The sequence below is a fragment of the Poecilia reticulata genome, linkage group LG11 (genome assembly GCF_000633615.1).
Source record: "Poecilia reticulata strain Guanapo linkage group LG11, Guppy_female_1.0+MT, whole genome shotgun sequence".
In the NCBI taxonomy this organism is placed as follows: Eukaryota; Metazoa; Chordata; class Actinopteri; order Cyprinodontiformes; family Poeciliidae; genus Poecilia; species Poecilia reticulata.
This window is the reverse complement of record NC_024341.1, coordinates 21459689-21476235: the sequence shown is the minus strand read 5'-3', so window position 1 is coordinate 21476235 and position 16547 is coordinate 21459689. Positions and strand designations below refer to the sequence as shown.

The 16547-nt window shown below is 39.2% G+C and overlaps 2 protein-coding genes across 3 annotated transcripts; both read right to left on the bottom strand.

The window, feature by feature from the left end:
- Positions 1–1594: 1594 nt before the first annotated feature.
- s100s (S100 calcium binding protein S) lies at positions 1595–4723 on the bottom strand. Of its 2 annotated transcripts, XM_008422508.2 has the most exons (4): positions 4618–4700; positions 2956–3002; positions 2573–2726; positions 1595–2346 (listed from the first exon to the last, which is right to left on the bottom strand). In XM_008422508.2, exons 2-4 carry the CDS (start codon positions 2967–2969, stop codon positions 2164–2166), a joined length of 351 nt encoding a protein of 116 aa, XP_008420730.1. In that variant the 5' UTR covers positions 2970–3002; positions 4618–4700; the 3' UTR covers positions 1595–2163. The 2 variants fall into 2 exon arrangements, with proteins under 2 accessions (XP_008420730.1, XP_008420731.1); XM_008422509.1 differs by lacking the exon at positions 2956–3002 and having other exon boundaries at positions 4618–4723.
- A 3275-nt stretch (positions 4724–7998) lies between these two features.
- Positions 7999–15509, bottom strand: s100u (S100 calcium binding protein U). The gene is made up of 3 exons (XM_008422507.2): positions 15342–15509; positions 11045–11175; positions 7999–10098 (listed from the first exon to the last, which is right to left on the bottom strand). The coding sequence occupies exons 2-3, from the start codon at positions 11162–11164 to the stop codon at positions 9589–9591; spliced, it is 630 nt and encodes a 209-aa protein (XP_008420729.1). The 5' UTR covers positions 11165–11175; positions 15342–15509; the 3' UTR covers positions 7999–9588.
- Positions 15510–16547: the final 1038 nt, after the last annotated feature.

The following is a 16547-nucleotide window of genomic DNA, read 5'->3' as shown; positions in this document are numbered from 1 at the left end:
GTTTTCTGTCTCTAAAATACAATGAAATTTGACCTTTAAGGACTTTTATTTCAAGTCATCATTCTGTTGTGGAAAGCGTTTCAGCCCACAGCCATGGTCAGGCACAAGAACATTAAAAGGACTTAGGAAAACATGGCCAAGAGCTTTTGACCACTAAATATTACTTCTCTAATCTTATTTTAAAACATTATTTGGCGCTTTAGATCAGAGGTGGTACGACTATCCTTTATTGAATCTTCTGTATCATCATCTGGATGGGGCCAAAGCCCACGCTCAGCTCTTATTTCTTCACTTTTCTTAAGATTTTAATACTAATCAGTCAGATCATTTATCTGATAAGCTTCTTAACCAGTTGATTTTAATCCTCGTGGTGTGAAAGTCAGTGAATATTTTTCTTATTAGCTCAACGCTTCTGGTTCTGCTCAGTACTTGGAGAGGGGTTCTTGATAATAGGTTGCTGTTACAACAAAAAGCTCAAACAACAATGGTTTTTTTTTATGCTTCATCTGAAATTCTGATCTTTGTTTATTATTTATTGGTATGGCAATCTCTCTGGTTGGAGTGTCTGGTAAGATTTTGAAGAGTATTTACGTCCAGCTAGTTGACTTGTACACCAGGCAGGTGGTGAGGACGGGGACCTCTGTTGCATTGTGATTAGACTATCCTCAATTTAACAAAAATATGTATAAAGTTCATACAGTAAAGACCGAAAGGTCCAAATTTAGGAGCTGCATCCTTCGAATGCTGCGTTTACAAGCCGCTTACGTCATAGCAATGCGACGAAGACTCCTTCTTCTTCTTGAAATTATTAGCGGTTGGAATAAAAAACAAAGACGAAGACTCCTTCAAGCGCGACCCATGAATGTTTTTCCCCCTCCAAATTTGAAGAACAGGTCTGGCGTGTGCTTCGCTATCCCAAGAAGCATTGTGGGCCAAACGTGAGATTTTAGGGTTTTTTGTAATAATGGCGGATGAAGTAGAAAAACAAAGAACAGTTTTAAATATAAGTATATTAAAATCTGGTTGTACAAAAATAATAATAAAAAAAGTTTTATTATTTCAATTTTTTAAGTAATCAAACTTGATCAATTCATTGTTGTAATCAATAAAATTGATCAAATAAGAGATCATTTTCAATATTTCGAACTTCATTTTTCCGAGCTTTATGGTTGCCAGGCAACAGGATATACGTCGAAATCAGGGCGGGAATAAATCGGAAGGTAGACCGTTCAATTTCACAACTCTTACCAATCAGGTAAGTCGGGTTTTTCGAAGTATAAAGCCCCTAAATTTGAACACACAAGCCAACAATGTTGCCAAAATTGTGTTTTGTTGATGCTGCTTAATAAAACTGGGGCTATTTTGAGTGTTTATCCGACATGTGGTTTGAAGACGTGTGGTATTGCTCAAAATACAAGTTACTAACCGTTCCTATATCAAATATAATTGTTTGCTGTTGATTTACCTTTCCTAAAACCAGAGAAAATAATAATAATAATAATAATAATAATAATAATAATAATAATAATAATAATACATTTGAAAAGAATCAGCATCGCAGAATTTTGGGAAAAATCAGACACCACGTCATCCATGTTGGTTAAATGCAATGTTTAATATTTTGAAGCACTGGTTATTTCCATAAAAGATTAAAAAATAGGTGCAACATCACCTATCTTTCAACTCTGAGTACATACAATGATATAATGATCTGAAACTTTATATATTCATATATATGTTCACAGATACTCCATTGTGCAAGAAAGGATCAAACACACATCTCCAGTCTGGTGCCTTCTCATAACCTCCCCTACTGTAAAACTCGGATGAGTCTGAGCTGAAACGTGATGAAATAAACCCTGATGTGTACATTAAGTCTGTTGCTGCGCTGAGAGGAACTTGATCCGGATTAGTTGTGGTATGAATAACATTTGCATGGGGGAAAACAGCACTCCCACTGAATTCCTCATGTTCTGTGAACCCCATAAACTGAGCGCCGGACATCTCCTCTCATATGGGTTTGGAGTGTTTAGAAATTGCGTAAGACGAAAAGTGAAGAAAAAAAAAGCAGCCATCAGTTTTACAGTCCTTTCCCCCTCCTTCTCCTTTCCTTCGTCGTCGTCCTCCTCCTCCTGTTTTTACTCCGGCCTCTCTTGCACAGTTTCAATCTTTCTTCTCTGCCCCGTCTTTCCCCTTGTCATCCGGTTTTGAGTCCAGGAAGAAGTCGTTGCAGGCCACTGTGAGGGCGCCCATCAGGATGATGAACTCTGTGAAGTCCACCTCGCCGTCGTTGTTGGCGTCCAGGTCGTTCATCACCTTCTCCACGGCTTCATTATCTTTGGAGCTCTGTTGGAAGCAGACACAGTTAATAACATCAACTTTTGTTTTTATGTGTGTGTGTGTGTGTGTGTGTGTGTGTGTGTGCAGGATTACAAAGCTGCACAGGCTTGCCAAAACTTGCACATGAGAGTATAAATGTGCATACTTCTACTTGTGTCACACATATTTGCAAATGCACTCTATCTTTTTCTTCGCAACCACATATTTATCCTGTGAGACACTCCACACTTACCCCTAGGTAACTCCCCAGTTCCTCCGTTAGCAGCTCCTTCAGCTCGCCCCTGCTCAGGGTGTACTTATCGCCCTCCTTCCCCGAATATTTGTGGAAGGTTTTTATGAGCATCTGCATGGCACTCTCCAGGTTGGAACTGGGCTCCTTGGACATGCTGGAAGGTGGGGGTGGGGGGGTGAAGTAGAAATCATTAAACTCTTGGATTAAATGCCCGCTCCAGCCTCTGCTTACATGTGTGGCCACATGGCAACCAGAGGCGAAGCAACCTCAAAGATGAAGTGACGGAGGGACAGGTAGACTGATGGATAGGAGGAGTGTGTGGTCACGTTTTTTTGGAATAAAGCTTCGGAGAAGCTTTACTTTTGCTGAACAGTCTTACACACATTGTGTCCGGCATCTTGGAGCGTCTTGTGCTGGACTCGTGGGGAGACTGTGCACACACAGACACAGATAAGTCACTGTCAATAATGAAAAGCTTGGACGTTTGAATCCAAGCAACTGATGCATGCCATTCGTCTGGTTATCTCCCCTGCAGGTTGCTCTGGTAATGCGTGTAACGCTGTAGTAAAACACGTCTCCGATGTGATAACTGACACTTACATTGAGAAACTAAGGAGGCGAGTAACCCGAGGTGCCTGTGCAGAGTCTACCAAGCCATTCCCATAGATGCAATCATTAAGGTGACCTAAAAAATATGCATACATTTCCTCTGCATGGCAACTAGACTTTCAGCATCCTTGTGCAGAATGTTTTGATACATACTACTCAAGCATTTATGTCTCATAAGAAATAGGCTATAACAATACCAAGAGAGATTATTAGGCTCTTAAAATATTTGTGAATAATTTCAACCCTGCAATGTCAAACATCTCATTATTTTTGCGAATGTTTCTCCAGCGTTTGTGAGTAACGTAGAGTAACATAATAAAGTTACCAGAAGAGACGATTAAGATCTCGATATTTTTGTGCAGAATTTTATCTACTGTCACCTGAATCATTTCTGATGCAAGTTAGTTTCAAATATTTCCATCATATAGCAGTTAAGATATACGTATTTGTGCATAATTTCAGCCTGATACCAGTATGTCACTTTTAGCACTCATTTTGTCGAGTACGTCTATTCTGTTTTACACATTTTCCACAGAAATGCAGAAAACAGCTGTTTAAAGACATATATGTACAGAAAGAGTAGTTCTCTCTCTATGGGTTGCAGGAACAAAATGGCTGCCTTCTTTTACTGCAGCCTTGGTTTGGGAGTTTTGACATTTTTTTCTCGAAATATCATGTTGGCAGAACTTTCTTTTGTATATTAAAAAGTTTTTTGCGCAGTAGCTGAAAGGCTCCTACGAGAAACGCACAATAGTTCTTTAGCCAGGTTTTTGCAAAGTATGAAATATCCAGGCTTTAATCTTATTCTTCCTACCTTGAGTAAAGTAAAATATCTGTCTTGTGGGGTACATACAGATATTTAACCTATAAAATATATATTCTGTAATAAATACACAAAAGGCTAAAAACATAAGAGAAAACCAGTAGGTTTTTTTTTTTTCAAAATATTTAAACTGTTATATTCTTAGAAATTAGGATTTTCTTATAATTATTTCTTGCATTAAGCTGCTGTCAGTTACTGGTGATTAGGCCTGATTAAGCTGCTGAGTGTTCAACACAAGGCTGGCTATCTGGAAAATCTATATGGTCGGCCGTCTCACTGGCTGACACGATACAATAGATGCAGATCCTATCTGTAACGCAACACCGGACCTTCTAATAATGAACATACAGGTAATGATGAAGGAGTTTAAGCTGAGGGATGCGACCAGGTTGGTAATTTGCCGTGGAAATGTTTTGGAGGACATATTGAACTGGTATAACTTATTTTATCTGTCAGTTTGCCGTCATTCTCCTCTTGTCTGTTCTCCCACAAACCCCACCTGGACCCGTTCGGTTATCTACTTCAGCTGCACTGAATAGTTTGCAAGAAACCCCTTTTATCCGCTGCGGAGGAGAAAGTCAAGAAAAGCAGCATGTCTCTGTGTCGGTCTTACCTGAGTGCTGATGGAGGGCCTCCTTTGTCTTTAAAGAGCAGCAGGGGACAGAACCAAGGCAGAGATGGATGGGGAGAGAGTCTGCCAGTGGCTTAAATATCACCTGCTCCTCTCCTCCCTCCTCCTCCTCCTGCTCCCCTAAACTTTATCACCCCCTTTGGACCTGAAGGTGTCCCTCCTCCCTTCTCCCATTCCACTCACTTAAAAAAGATGGCAGAATATCCCTTGAACAACCATTTATGTTATCTATTGGGATCTTCTGCGAGAAAGCAACAGAAAGTGTGGCATAATTGTGGAGTGGAAAGACAAGAAGCAAAAGTTTTTCCAAAAATATTTTACATGTAAAATTCTGCAAAATACATTTTTTATTCACTCCCGTTTACTCTGATGCCCCTAATTCAAACTCAGACAGAATTGGGTGGAGAAAATCTCTGGTCATATATGTTTTATTCTCAATTGGACATTCAGACACTGCAGGGTTATAATAGTTTGTTTTTTTTTGCTATAGTTTAGTTTTATTGTGACTTTTTGATTGTCTAATTAAGTTAATTTTGATTAATTTTTAGAGTGTACTGGATATTCTTTATTAGTCATTACTAGTTAAATATTGTTTAGTTTTAATGCCTTTTTATTAGTTACATTAGAAGTTTTAGTTTTTCATATTTTGGTTAATTTTTAAGTGTTGCATTGTGATTATTTGTACATCTATTGGGTAATGAAGACAGAATTTGTATTATTTGATTAAAGAAGATCAATCCTGCCCACAACTATCACCATCGACAACAACTTTGAAGATTTTATTATTATTATTATTATTATTATTATTATTATTATTAATATGAGTTACAACAACATTTATTTTCCCTTTGGGATCCGTAAAGGATTTCTGAATTTGAATCTGAAGAAAAGCATTTCCATGTTTTACCCTGGGAATAAAATATTCAGATTGATTTGCAGTGCTAGTTTGCTACATGGCAAATAAGGAAATACATAAATATTTTGTATTTTACTCAATTTTTTTGGGAATTTTTCTGGAATAAAATGTCAACTTTGTAGACGAATATCTCTTGCTTTGACAGATTCTCCCACCAGGAGGCCCTGTGGCCCTCTGGGCTGGATCCATTATTCATTTTCTTCTTGAAAGACTTTCATTTTAGGTGCATTTCTTGTTTTATAACCCAACCCTGCTTCAAACTTCAACACAACATCATGTCTGACTTGTTAGTGTGATTCTCGGTCTTCATGTTCCTGTTTGTCCACTGAAAGTCTCACACAAACCGCTCAGACCTAAATGAAGCAGCTGGATTCATAATGAGATTAAATAACATGCAGGCAGAGTCTATTTACTAATTAGACGACTTCTGAAAGCAGCTGGTTGCACTGCATCTCAGCGCAAACGGAGCTGCTGAATGCAAATTCACGCCACTTGTTTCATATTCATGTTAGAGTTTGAAAAAAAGGGAAATTTTATGTTTAACTTCTTGGGTAAGCATTGCTTTGTGTTGGTCTATTAAATTAATCACACTAGAATACTGACGTTAGTGTTTGTAGTTTAAGTGTGAATGAAACACGCCACACATTGAAAACATCTTACGGTCACAGTTTTATTCTGATTTAGCCAGTATGTTAGCCAGGATTATAAGCAAAAAAAAAAAAAAAAGTAAAAAACGATACAGCGTTACATATGAAATAAGAGAACGGTAAAGCTCACTGGGCATGACGGTGGACTGATGCGAGTCCTTCTGCCAAACACACACACACACACTCCTAGAAAATAAACAGAGTAAGGCTTACACGGCTTCCTGGGAAACATCCCACTACCCCAAACATTTTGACCCCAGAAGCCATAAAGACACATTTGTATATTTATATACACTTGCTGTTCCAGTTTGGGGATTAATAACTTTTATCTTCATCTGCTGTATCTGAGAATGAATGAGATTTATTGTGTGGCGATGCAAACACTCCCTGCTGCGCTCCAGTATGTTTCTATAACCATTTAAAAGCGGGGTGGACTTTTGCTACAGGACACAAATAAAACAGCTTTACAAATGGCTAAAATGATGATGGCTTCAAATGAACAATATTGATTATGAATCATCTCCCAGAAGATGTTGAGTGCTCACATTAGGCTGGAGTCCAGTGGTTGTGCAATTTGGTAAACCACCTTACGTACCTTAACCGAGCTTCACAGGCCCATATGAGGTGGTGCAGGAGACGCATCAGTCCCAAAAAGTACCAACATGCATTAGAAAAAAAGGGAAGACATTTATTTCAATAAAGATGTTATAATAAAACCACCAAAAAAAGTCCAGGAAGTTTGTTAGAGGCAGCAGGAAGCAGTGTGCACTGCGAGCGCAAAAGTTGCACCGAGTTGGCGTAAATGAGAGTATTTACAATGGGAGTGCCTCAGTGAGGCAAGGTGATCACATGATCTGTGCTCATTTGTCTTTCTCATTTTCACTGGGCACTTGAATGAAGTGCTGCCTGCTCTGATAGGGAACAATGCGTCATGTTTTAGTCGTGTGTGGAGGAGCAGCAAGCTGCGGAAATGCAACAACTCAACAGAATTTGGTACTTTGGCAAGTAATCGCTGCAGTGGTTAAAATGACGAGTTAGCAATAAATTTTAAAGTGAGACGTAAAGAAGAAAGAAAAACTTGAATAGCAGTGGAAATAATTGTGAAATGGCTTATAAGACAAAAGGTAATATGATACACTCTGTGTTGTTCTTTGATTTAAAGAGGCACAACCGCCGGCAGGCATGATGAGCAACCCCATATCCAGGATTACTCTCATGCAATTGTCTGCATCTTTGGGCGTGTTACTCATGAAATCCCTAATCCAGTAATTTCCCAATGCCCTTAGGATCCAGTTGCAGGGTGTTCAAAAGGTACAAGGGTGTGACCGACAAAAAACACAAGCAGCTGGAGTTCGAACCAACAACACAGTTTAGAAAAAAAAGGTCAGGCTGTATCATTGCTAAGTGTTTAAAGAAGCAGGTCACTGTTAACCTGCTGTGGCTTCATAAGATATCTAAGATTTCCAATAAGACGAGTTTTGGTGGTTTGTTGCAGTCGTTTTTCTTTCCACACATAGAGGGAATAAAGTTGCACAAGCACCTTTTCTGACCTGGCCTGCTAGTGCCTGGCCCACTCCCACAGGACTATCCTGGGCTCTCTTTTTGACCTTATTGGTCCTTTAGGTGTAGATTCCCTCTCAGAGACTTAATTATTTAACCGAAGGTCACACCCAACGCTCCAGTTCCCAGTTAATGTCTGAGTCTGAGTTAAGGGAACACACTGAAGGAGGCAACAGACAAAGAAAAAGTGAGAAAAGAATATTTGGCAATGAGAAAACGATTAAGATAAGTAAGCAGAACTTTAACAAATTAGTTTGTTTATTGTGTTGTTAAATTAGCCACACCACTAGTTTAGAGAAAAATACAAAAAAGTGATTTAAGTGCATCCAATAAAGGAATATTTGGACATGTTTACAGGGACAAACTGGACAAAAACAAAACAAAAAGTCAATTTCAGGGGAAAATGAAACCAAGCTATATGTACTACTACATTTAAAGTCAAAATTTAGATAACCTACTTAGCTGCAACTTAGTAAAAAAAAAAAAAAAAAGTGGAATTTGTGTACAACTCGTATAATGGGATTTAAAGCACCAGAACAGAAAACATATGATTATCTACACACTATAATATTGCAGCTATGCTGGATTTTAAGCCAGGTTTGGTGAGAAGTATGTGAATTTTCAGACAAGAATTTCAATATCAAGAGTTTTCCAGCTTATTCCTTGCCTATTTCAAAGTACAAATGCTGCAACACACCTGCTAACAGAGGACTGAGCAATGGCTCTGTCTCAACATTCATATCAATCTGATAACCTAAATTTTAATTGTTAGCCTATGTGTTTGTTCGTGGTGAAGTGAAATTAACTAAATAGGGATATTCCTGTTGATTTGTGATTTTTTTTTTTAACTCAAAACTTTCACCTTCCAAGTAAAATTAATGTGTCAATAGCCCATGCTAGCAGTGGAAAATAGCCATTTTGTATTTGTCTTTCTACTTGCTGCTAAGCTAACTTTAAAATCATGTTTGTATCTTTCAATTTAGTGTTAAGTTGCTGAATATATATATAAAAAAACATATTTAAGTGCACCAAATACAGAAATATTTTCAAGTTGAATAGCAACAATAACATGCCATCAGGGTACAAAACAAGCTAAGCTAGCATGGAGAAACGGCTATCCTTACTGCTAGCTTCAGAGGCTAACATAAAATTAGGTTTGTATGGAATAAAAACAAGAGCTCACAATGTAATCAGTAAGATTTACCAGTGCCTGTTAATTTTATTATCGTTATTATTTTTAATGTTAAATTTGATCAGAATCAAGCATTTGGTAAGTTCATTTGATATAAATTTTGGTTAGCAAGTTCCCAAAATGTCCCGTTATTCCTTTAAGTCACACATGCCTGGCAAAGTGATTGCTGGCAAAGTGATTTACAAAAGAACCGTTTCGCTTTACTGTTAGTGGAAAAGTGACAGAAAGTGAAAGAGAATGCATGGGTGGATGGAAGGCCTGTTGATTGTAGTGGTAAGTAAAGCTATTTCAGTCAAGTGTGCAGGAAAATCATAGTTTCCAGGGAAGCTTTCACATGGATACTGCATGCACATTAAAGTGGACAACTGTATGCTGTCATAGTACACCATCATAATGAGGTAAATGTGCTATATAGTGGGATGCACATCCTGTACATATAAACATAGTGGTAAAAGTAGTACAACGCTACTGTCATGTACATAATCATATATATGGAATAGTGTTTCTGTTGTGTTTAAACTGTTGTATTTTAATGTATATAGAAATCGTGGCTTTCCACATTATTTTGGAATTAGTGTTACATTTCTCTGCAGGGTTGATTTCTGTAGTGTGATTTTGGTGACGGAGTGGATTGTCCCCTATGAAGACGCCTCTTCCGTCTTCTCCGCTACGTTCTCCTCCGCAGCAGCAGGCAACTTCTCTGTTGGCTCCTCCGCTTTTGGCGTTTCCTCAGCTTTTTCTGTAGCTTTTACCTCGGCCGACGCTGCTGCTTCCACCGTAGCTGCCTCTGGCTTGGTTTCCCCCTCCGCCTTTGCTTCTACCTTTACCTCGGCGTTTGCGTCCGCTTTTGCTTCTACCGTTGCCTCAACAGTCGGGTCTGCCTTTGTTTCGTCGTTTTCTTTTGGTTTTGGTTCCTCCTTTGGCTCCGTGTTCTCTTTTGGTTGCTCTGCTGCGCCATCAGGGGAGCTTTGCACTGGTTGGGATGCATTATTTTCTGCAGGTTCCTCTTTGCTGAGGACACGCTGCTCACTGAGTGAGCAGGCTAGGTAGCCTATTAGCTTCATGTATTCCTCAAAGCCAACCTTGCCGTCAGCGTCAGAGTCTAGTCCCTGAGTCATATTGTTGACTGCTTCCTTGCTGTCTGCACCCTACAAGTTGGACATACACAACCACAAGTCAGTCAACAATGATAGTGAGCAAAGCCAACATTCTTGACTAGCGCTTAAGTCATAACATAGGCTACCTTCACACAGTAGGTAAATGCAACTCAAGTTTGCTTTGGTGCCGCTTTTTCAACCTTTATCTGGCTTTTTCACAGCAGTCTGAACGACCCAATTGCCATCTTTTCACCTCCTAAGACATCCAATTTGTGCCGCTTCCATGATTAGTGTTAATTCGGATACATATCTGGCTGTTTTTAAAGCAATTATCTGAACGGTCATGCTGCATTTTATCCAGCTTTTATGTCATTGATGTGAAACGTGTCATTCAACACCAGAAAAAGCCAGACATGGTAAATCTGGACATGAACAACGACTGAGAATTAGGATTCTAAACTTATGAATGACTTTTGTGTCTCTGAAGTGCATCACATCACAATCCCACCACTTCACATGCAAACAAACGTCCCTACAGAAGTTGCAGTCGATGGTCCACAAAAGGTTTTACTTTCTTTTTAGCATCCTGCTTCGTGTTGTTGATCTTGAGACGATAACGTTGGCTCGTTGCTGAATAAACTTTGAAATCGATCCATAAGCGGATCCATCCATGCCGTGTGACGTCAGCAGCCTCCGCCTGCACATGCAGGCCACTTTGGGGTTGTAAACCGTTCACATTAAAGCCTCATTGCATTCAGGTTTAATTAGCAGTATGAACAACCATGCAAGGAAAAAAAACCAACAGAATCCAGCTTCAAGACCTCCTGTGTGAACGTAGCCTTTGTTATTTTTGGAACATTTTCTGAGACTCATCCACTACTTTCACACAACAATTTGACTAACATTCACAAAATACAAGTTAGAACTGGTGAGTCTCACAAAAACTAGCGTTATGAATCGGTTACATAACAAACTGTTCAAAGAAGTTCGCTCTGACCGAAAGGATGTTGCCGAGCTGGGATGAGACGAGGTTTTGAAAATCTTTCTTTCCTATATTCTCTTTTCCTTTGGATGACTTCAGGAAGGTTTTCACCACGGCCTGGATGGCACCCTCCATGACTGCCCTGTCTGGGATACAGGAAGACACATTCAATAAGGAAACAGATCAGGTTAATATCTATCCATCTTTCAGTCCATTTGTCTGTAACTTTTGATCTGAAACTTTTTAAACCTTTCAAAACTCCCAACAGGAGCGAAAACACAAACGGTAAAACCAGGGATAAGTGCTGGTGCAACTCATCTGGTGCTCTACCAATTAAATTTGGATGCACGATTGACCAAAACAAACAATTCAAAAGTTCAAAAGTTTGAAAACCAGTACGATTGACCAGTGACCAGACTAACAATAAGAGCTTATTTCTCTCTGCATTTTCAACTAAATGTGAAACATTTAATGAGAAAATCATCAGAAGCGCAAATAAACTGTTTATATGCAAGGCGGCCATGTTGTATTTTGAGGATGCAGTTAATAAAACCAAACAAGCAAACAAAAAGAAAACCTCAGACTTAGAATTTCGACTTCGGGCAATTTCTTTATTTTTCACATTTTCTAAAATTTTTCAACTTTAAGTTACAATTTGAACACAAAGCATTGCAATGCAAATGGATAACATTTTCTCTCATTCTGTGACAAAAAAAAACTTGCTGTACAACTTGCCGTTTTAAAATATCTGACAAAACACCTTGTAGACCAAGAAGACACTTTTCTGAAATCGTTTGGGTACCACTTATCTAGATAAATCTCGAGTTTTACGTCATATTTCTTCAGACTGGTACGTGTTCTGAGAAAACTGAAACCAAGGATCCCTGCAAAGTTTTTCGTTTCAGTTGTCAGACTCCTGAGCTGCGGTTGGGGACGAACAGTGACGTGAGATAGGTGGAAAAGGTGAGAGGGAGTCTGATTGAAACGAGCTGCGATGGACAATGGCGGCTCTGATCTTTGATAGGTCATCTGATCTTTCTAAGCTACCAGGTAAGATTGGATTACCAGAGGGATTACCTAGTCCTTGTCTGCCCTTCTGTCTCTCTCCCTCTCCGTCTTCCTGTCCGTCCCTCATCGTACTCCAAGCCTTCCTCCGATGCACAGACAATCTTCACGTGTTGCACAGACTGAAACTAGCCAGTAAGGGCGACGCGTTTGCAGGAATTCCTCTCATTGCTCTCTGCGGAGATCACTTAGACAGGAATTTACAGGCTATACCTCCGAGCCAGCTTTGCCCCGAAGCGCAGAGACAATGTTCGTTGAAGGCAAACACGCTCGGCAGTCAGTTTCTGTATTCAAATGCTGCAGAGTAAATAAACAGTGCGGGGAGAGACTGTTGACTCTTTGTTTTAACAAGGATGCAGCAGAGCTTGCGGCAGCATATTGACATCTACGTTACTGGTGTGCATGTCAGGCTGAAAGACAAGCATTTTCCAAAGCGCACATTAAACATTACCAGTTAGTGACGTTACGCCGATAGAGTGACAGGGACCTATGAGCTGTTGAATCTAACATTTCACTTCTCTCTTTTAGGTATTTTTTTACATGTTTAACACCAGCTCATTAACCAGCAGCCACCATTTAGAGTCTCTGGTGTGACCCATCAATTACACGGCTCACTAGTGAGCCAACACCAGTGCTTGCCTCTGTAATTTTTTAATTAATGTAATTTAATAAATTGCCAGGTCAAGTTTAGTCGTTTGGTCTGGCAGTAGAGTTTGGACTAAAGTGCTTCAGTTTTGAGGCGGTAGAGCTAAAAGGAACTCGATTTCAATGGAAATTTGTCATTTACTGGTAGTTTCTCTGCAGCTGCATTTTACATCTGTCAATAAGGATGTGTGAAATATCACAATCACAACAAACTACTTGGATTCAAATTGTTGGTATTGAAACCAAAAGTAGTAACACAGTTTCAGGGTTTTTTTGTTATATGTGTATCGTGAAATTTTGACCGGATTTTATTTTTTTTTAAAGAAAGAATAAACGTTCTGATTCTTTGTTGATTCTTTGTTGAACTTATTTTTTAAGCAGCCAAATGGTTTCAAAAGTTGACTGATGTGAATTTGATCATTTCTTTTTTTTAATTGCCAAAATCTTGATGTTCCCACCTAACTTTAGGATCTTGGTCACCAACAACAGTGTCAGGTCTGTGCATGAAATACAGAGAAAGTAATTCTGACTGCAAAAAGAAAAGTTTAAAAGTGCATAACTTTTATAACAAATATGTTTGTACAAATTTGTTAAAACTGCCACCATGTTTCTTATGAGACAGAATCTGAGAAAAGATCAATCTCCTCAACTTCCTTACCTAGCTGGTATTGCAGTCTGAAGGAAAGGAACCAATCAGAGCTAGAGGGAGGGCCTTAGTGTTGTCAATCAATCTCATGTACTCGCTGCTAAATGTGTAAGAGGTGGGGAAACAACTTATCCTTACAGGAAAACTGTTTATCTGCAGTCATTGGTGGCCATGCTAACTAGCTTTAGCATTCATGACAGGCTATGCTAGCTGAAGTGAGAGGGTGGAGTGAGCAGCGCTGCAGGGAGGGGTGATTGTCAACCCTAAGACTCTCCTCCTGGCTCTGGCTGGTTGTTTCTATCAACACTGGGAGAACGCAGAGAAACTGGATTTTTTTTTCACAGATTATCTGTCTCATACCAGATATAATAGCAGACAGTTTCAATAAATATGTAAAAAACATACATAATTTTTTTCCTAAAAGTTACATACTGTTGCTTTAATAAGGTTTATAATATCATTTACAAAAAAAACTACAACAAAAGACATGAGGCAGGGCTGCACTGTACTAACAAACTTTGAAGCTGTAATATCTGTGAAGTGTTGAAATATTGATTATGATCCCTTGTGCCAGTCTTTTCAATCATCAAGGTGCCTCCTGCTCTCCTGGAGCTTCTTACTAAACTCTACATGAGTTTTAGTACGAGGGCTGACAGAGGGAGAATATGGTCAATGAAATATGTCAAATATATCACTAAATATCGTATCCAAGCTTCTTGGATGCTTCTACAGCATCCAAGAAAGCTTTTGCCTTAGGCCGACTTTGCAAATTGGACACAGAAGAAAAAAAAAAAAAGACCAAGAGCTCAAGAGTATACACAAGTGCTGCGTAACCACTCCTAGTTGTCAAAGTAATCCAAACACTTAAAGTGATCCTGAGCTCAGCTGGGACTTTAGGGGACTTCTTCCTGGGCCCGACACGCCCTTCCAGCCCTGAGTACACAGGGGCCTTAACTGACGGCTCGTATCCACACACACATCATCCTCCACCCTTCTCCCGACACTGCCGGGTACTTTCTATGAACAAGTATAGATAAACACATTCCCCACATTCAGAAAAAAAAATTGCATCCAATTCAATGTATTCAATGTCATTTATCTACTCCAAAAAAGAAAAAGAAACAGAGCAAAACACAACAGCGCAAATAATTAAACGCAAAGTCCTACAACCGAGAGTTTCGCGTTTCGCCGCAGAGACCCAAAGGGGGGGATTGATTGGGTGTTGCGTTTCAAAAAGAAGAAGAAAAACAACAACGGGTGAACGTGATACGGTCCGTGCGCAGGGTAACGACAATACTACCGCTGGTGTGGCATCAAATATTAACAGAGGAACAAGTCGGGCTGTGGCTATAAACAGCGGGAAGAGTCACCGTCTCCCACCCAAGTAAACTCCACGCATCCAGACCCGTGGGTGTGCGTAAGGACTCACGATTAACAAGACGGATTGGTTTAAAAACTAACAAAAAATACATAAAAATAAATAATAGAGAGAAAACCAGATACAAATTGTTGCTCTCGGCTTCCTGGTCAATAAAAGCAGGACGTAAAAGTTGCGCCTTTTACTCACGGGGTGTGTTAAGGTTCAGATCACCTGGATTTTAGATCAACTGTTTGCAGCTGATCACTCACTTCAAATCTATATTAGAACATCTTCACGTTAATCTGATATGGATGTGAGCTCAATGAGAAGTAAAAAAAAAAAAAAAAAAAGAAAAAAAAAGTTAGCAAATATAAATTAAATAGTTGGATTTTTCCTTCTACAAAAGCGCAACTTTGTAGGACAGCAGCCAGTGAACGGTTCCTGCAGTCAGACAGGACCAGGGAGCCTCTTGCGGGAGTTTATCGAAACGTGGCAACAGGAGAGAGAGAAAAAAAGAAAAAGTAAAGGAAAAAAAAACGCCGCTTCCACGCAGGAAACACTTACAGTAAACCAAAAGGAAAAACATCCAAACTCACCGTTTGCCGTCTGCGGGAGAAGAGAACTGTGTGAAATGTGCGCCAAAAGTGACTTTCGGAGCTCTCCTCCGCCTTTTTTCTGCGCTGCTTTGAGCCCCGTGGACTTGCCAAACTAGTAGGACTGCAGAATCTCTTCCGTGATTTGGGCTCGCTTCCCCCCACCCCCCCTGTCCTTAAAAGTTTTTCCCCCTTCACAAGTCAAAGGGCGTGTACCTGGGAGAGTGGGAAGGGAGAGCAGAGGAGTGGAAGACAGCGACCCTGAGAGAAGGAGATGGAAATACAAGCAGAAAAAAATATGTATATACACTGACTGAAAGTTGTTGTTTTTCTTATTATTTCATTATTTGGACGTTTCAGGTTATTGTTCGGCTGCAGCTGTTTGGCGTCATGCGTGATTTCCTCATTTGGCGGCTGGAAGCGGCTTCATCTGCTGGGACAGAGAGGCAGGGCGTGGGGGGGGGGGGGTGACTTCATGCTCACGTCGCTTTTTAAATTAACTTTAAAACACAAATTATCAAGCCACAACCTGAAACTTTATTTATTTATTTTTATTAGACTGCATTTCAAAAATGATAAATTGCATTAAAGCAGAACTGAAATGGCAGATTTTGATCTGAGTGAAGGCAGTTTTTTTTCTTTCATATTTGTTGGTTTAAGAAATAAAATAATTTTTTTTATCACATCAGATCAACAAATATTAATGTGATTTATTAGGATGTCATGATAGACCAACAGAAAGAAGCGCCAGTGCCAAAAGGAGAAAGATGCCCAACCTTAAATCCAACTTAGAAATAATAATCTGCTTTAAACTTCAAACCCTTTTAACTCTGATGCTCCTAAATAAAATTCAGCACACCCAAATGCCTTCATGTAGGCCATGTGATTAAGACATCCCACCTATTTGTAGATTAATCTGAATATAAATCCATCTTTTCTTTCAGATATTTAAGCAGCATTAGTGAACAAACAGCTTTATGAAAATATACTTCAGGTAGTTTATAGATTATAAAACAATACGCCGAACTGACTAATAATGTTTCTGGCTATATTATCACATATAAAGGTAACAAAAAAGTTTTTTTAATATATATTTGCAAACAAAATAGAAAATTATTCATGTTGAAACAAGGAATGTTGTTTTTGTAGTAGAACTTCTGTTGTTTTCTGGCATTAAATGATAATTTATATATATATAATGAAATATTT

What these genes read in the sequence shown, in the direction of transcription:
- s100s (XM_008422508.2), bottom strand. An exon ending in AACTGGGGAGTTACCTAGGG is followed by an intron (nt 2,347 to 2,572) that starts GTAAGTGTGGAG and finishes TGCTTCCAACAG; the next exon opens with AGCTCCAAAGATAATGAAGC.
- s100u (XM_008422507.2), bottom strand. Translation starts at nt 11,164, where the DNA reads ATGGAGGGTGCCATCCAGGCCGTGGTGAAAACCTTCCTGAAGTCATCC. An exon ending in AGCTCGGCAACATCCTTTCG is followed by an intron (nt 10,099 to 11,044) that starts GTCAGAGCGAAC and finishes TCCAACTTGTAG; the next exon opens with GGTGCAGACAGCAAGGAAGC.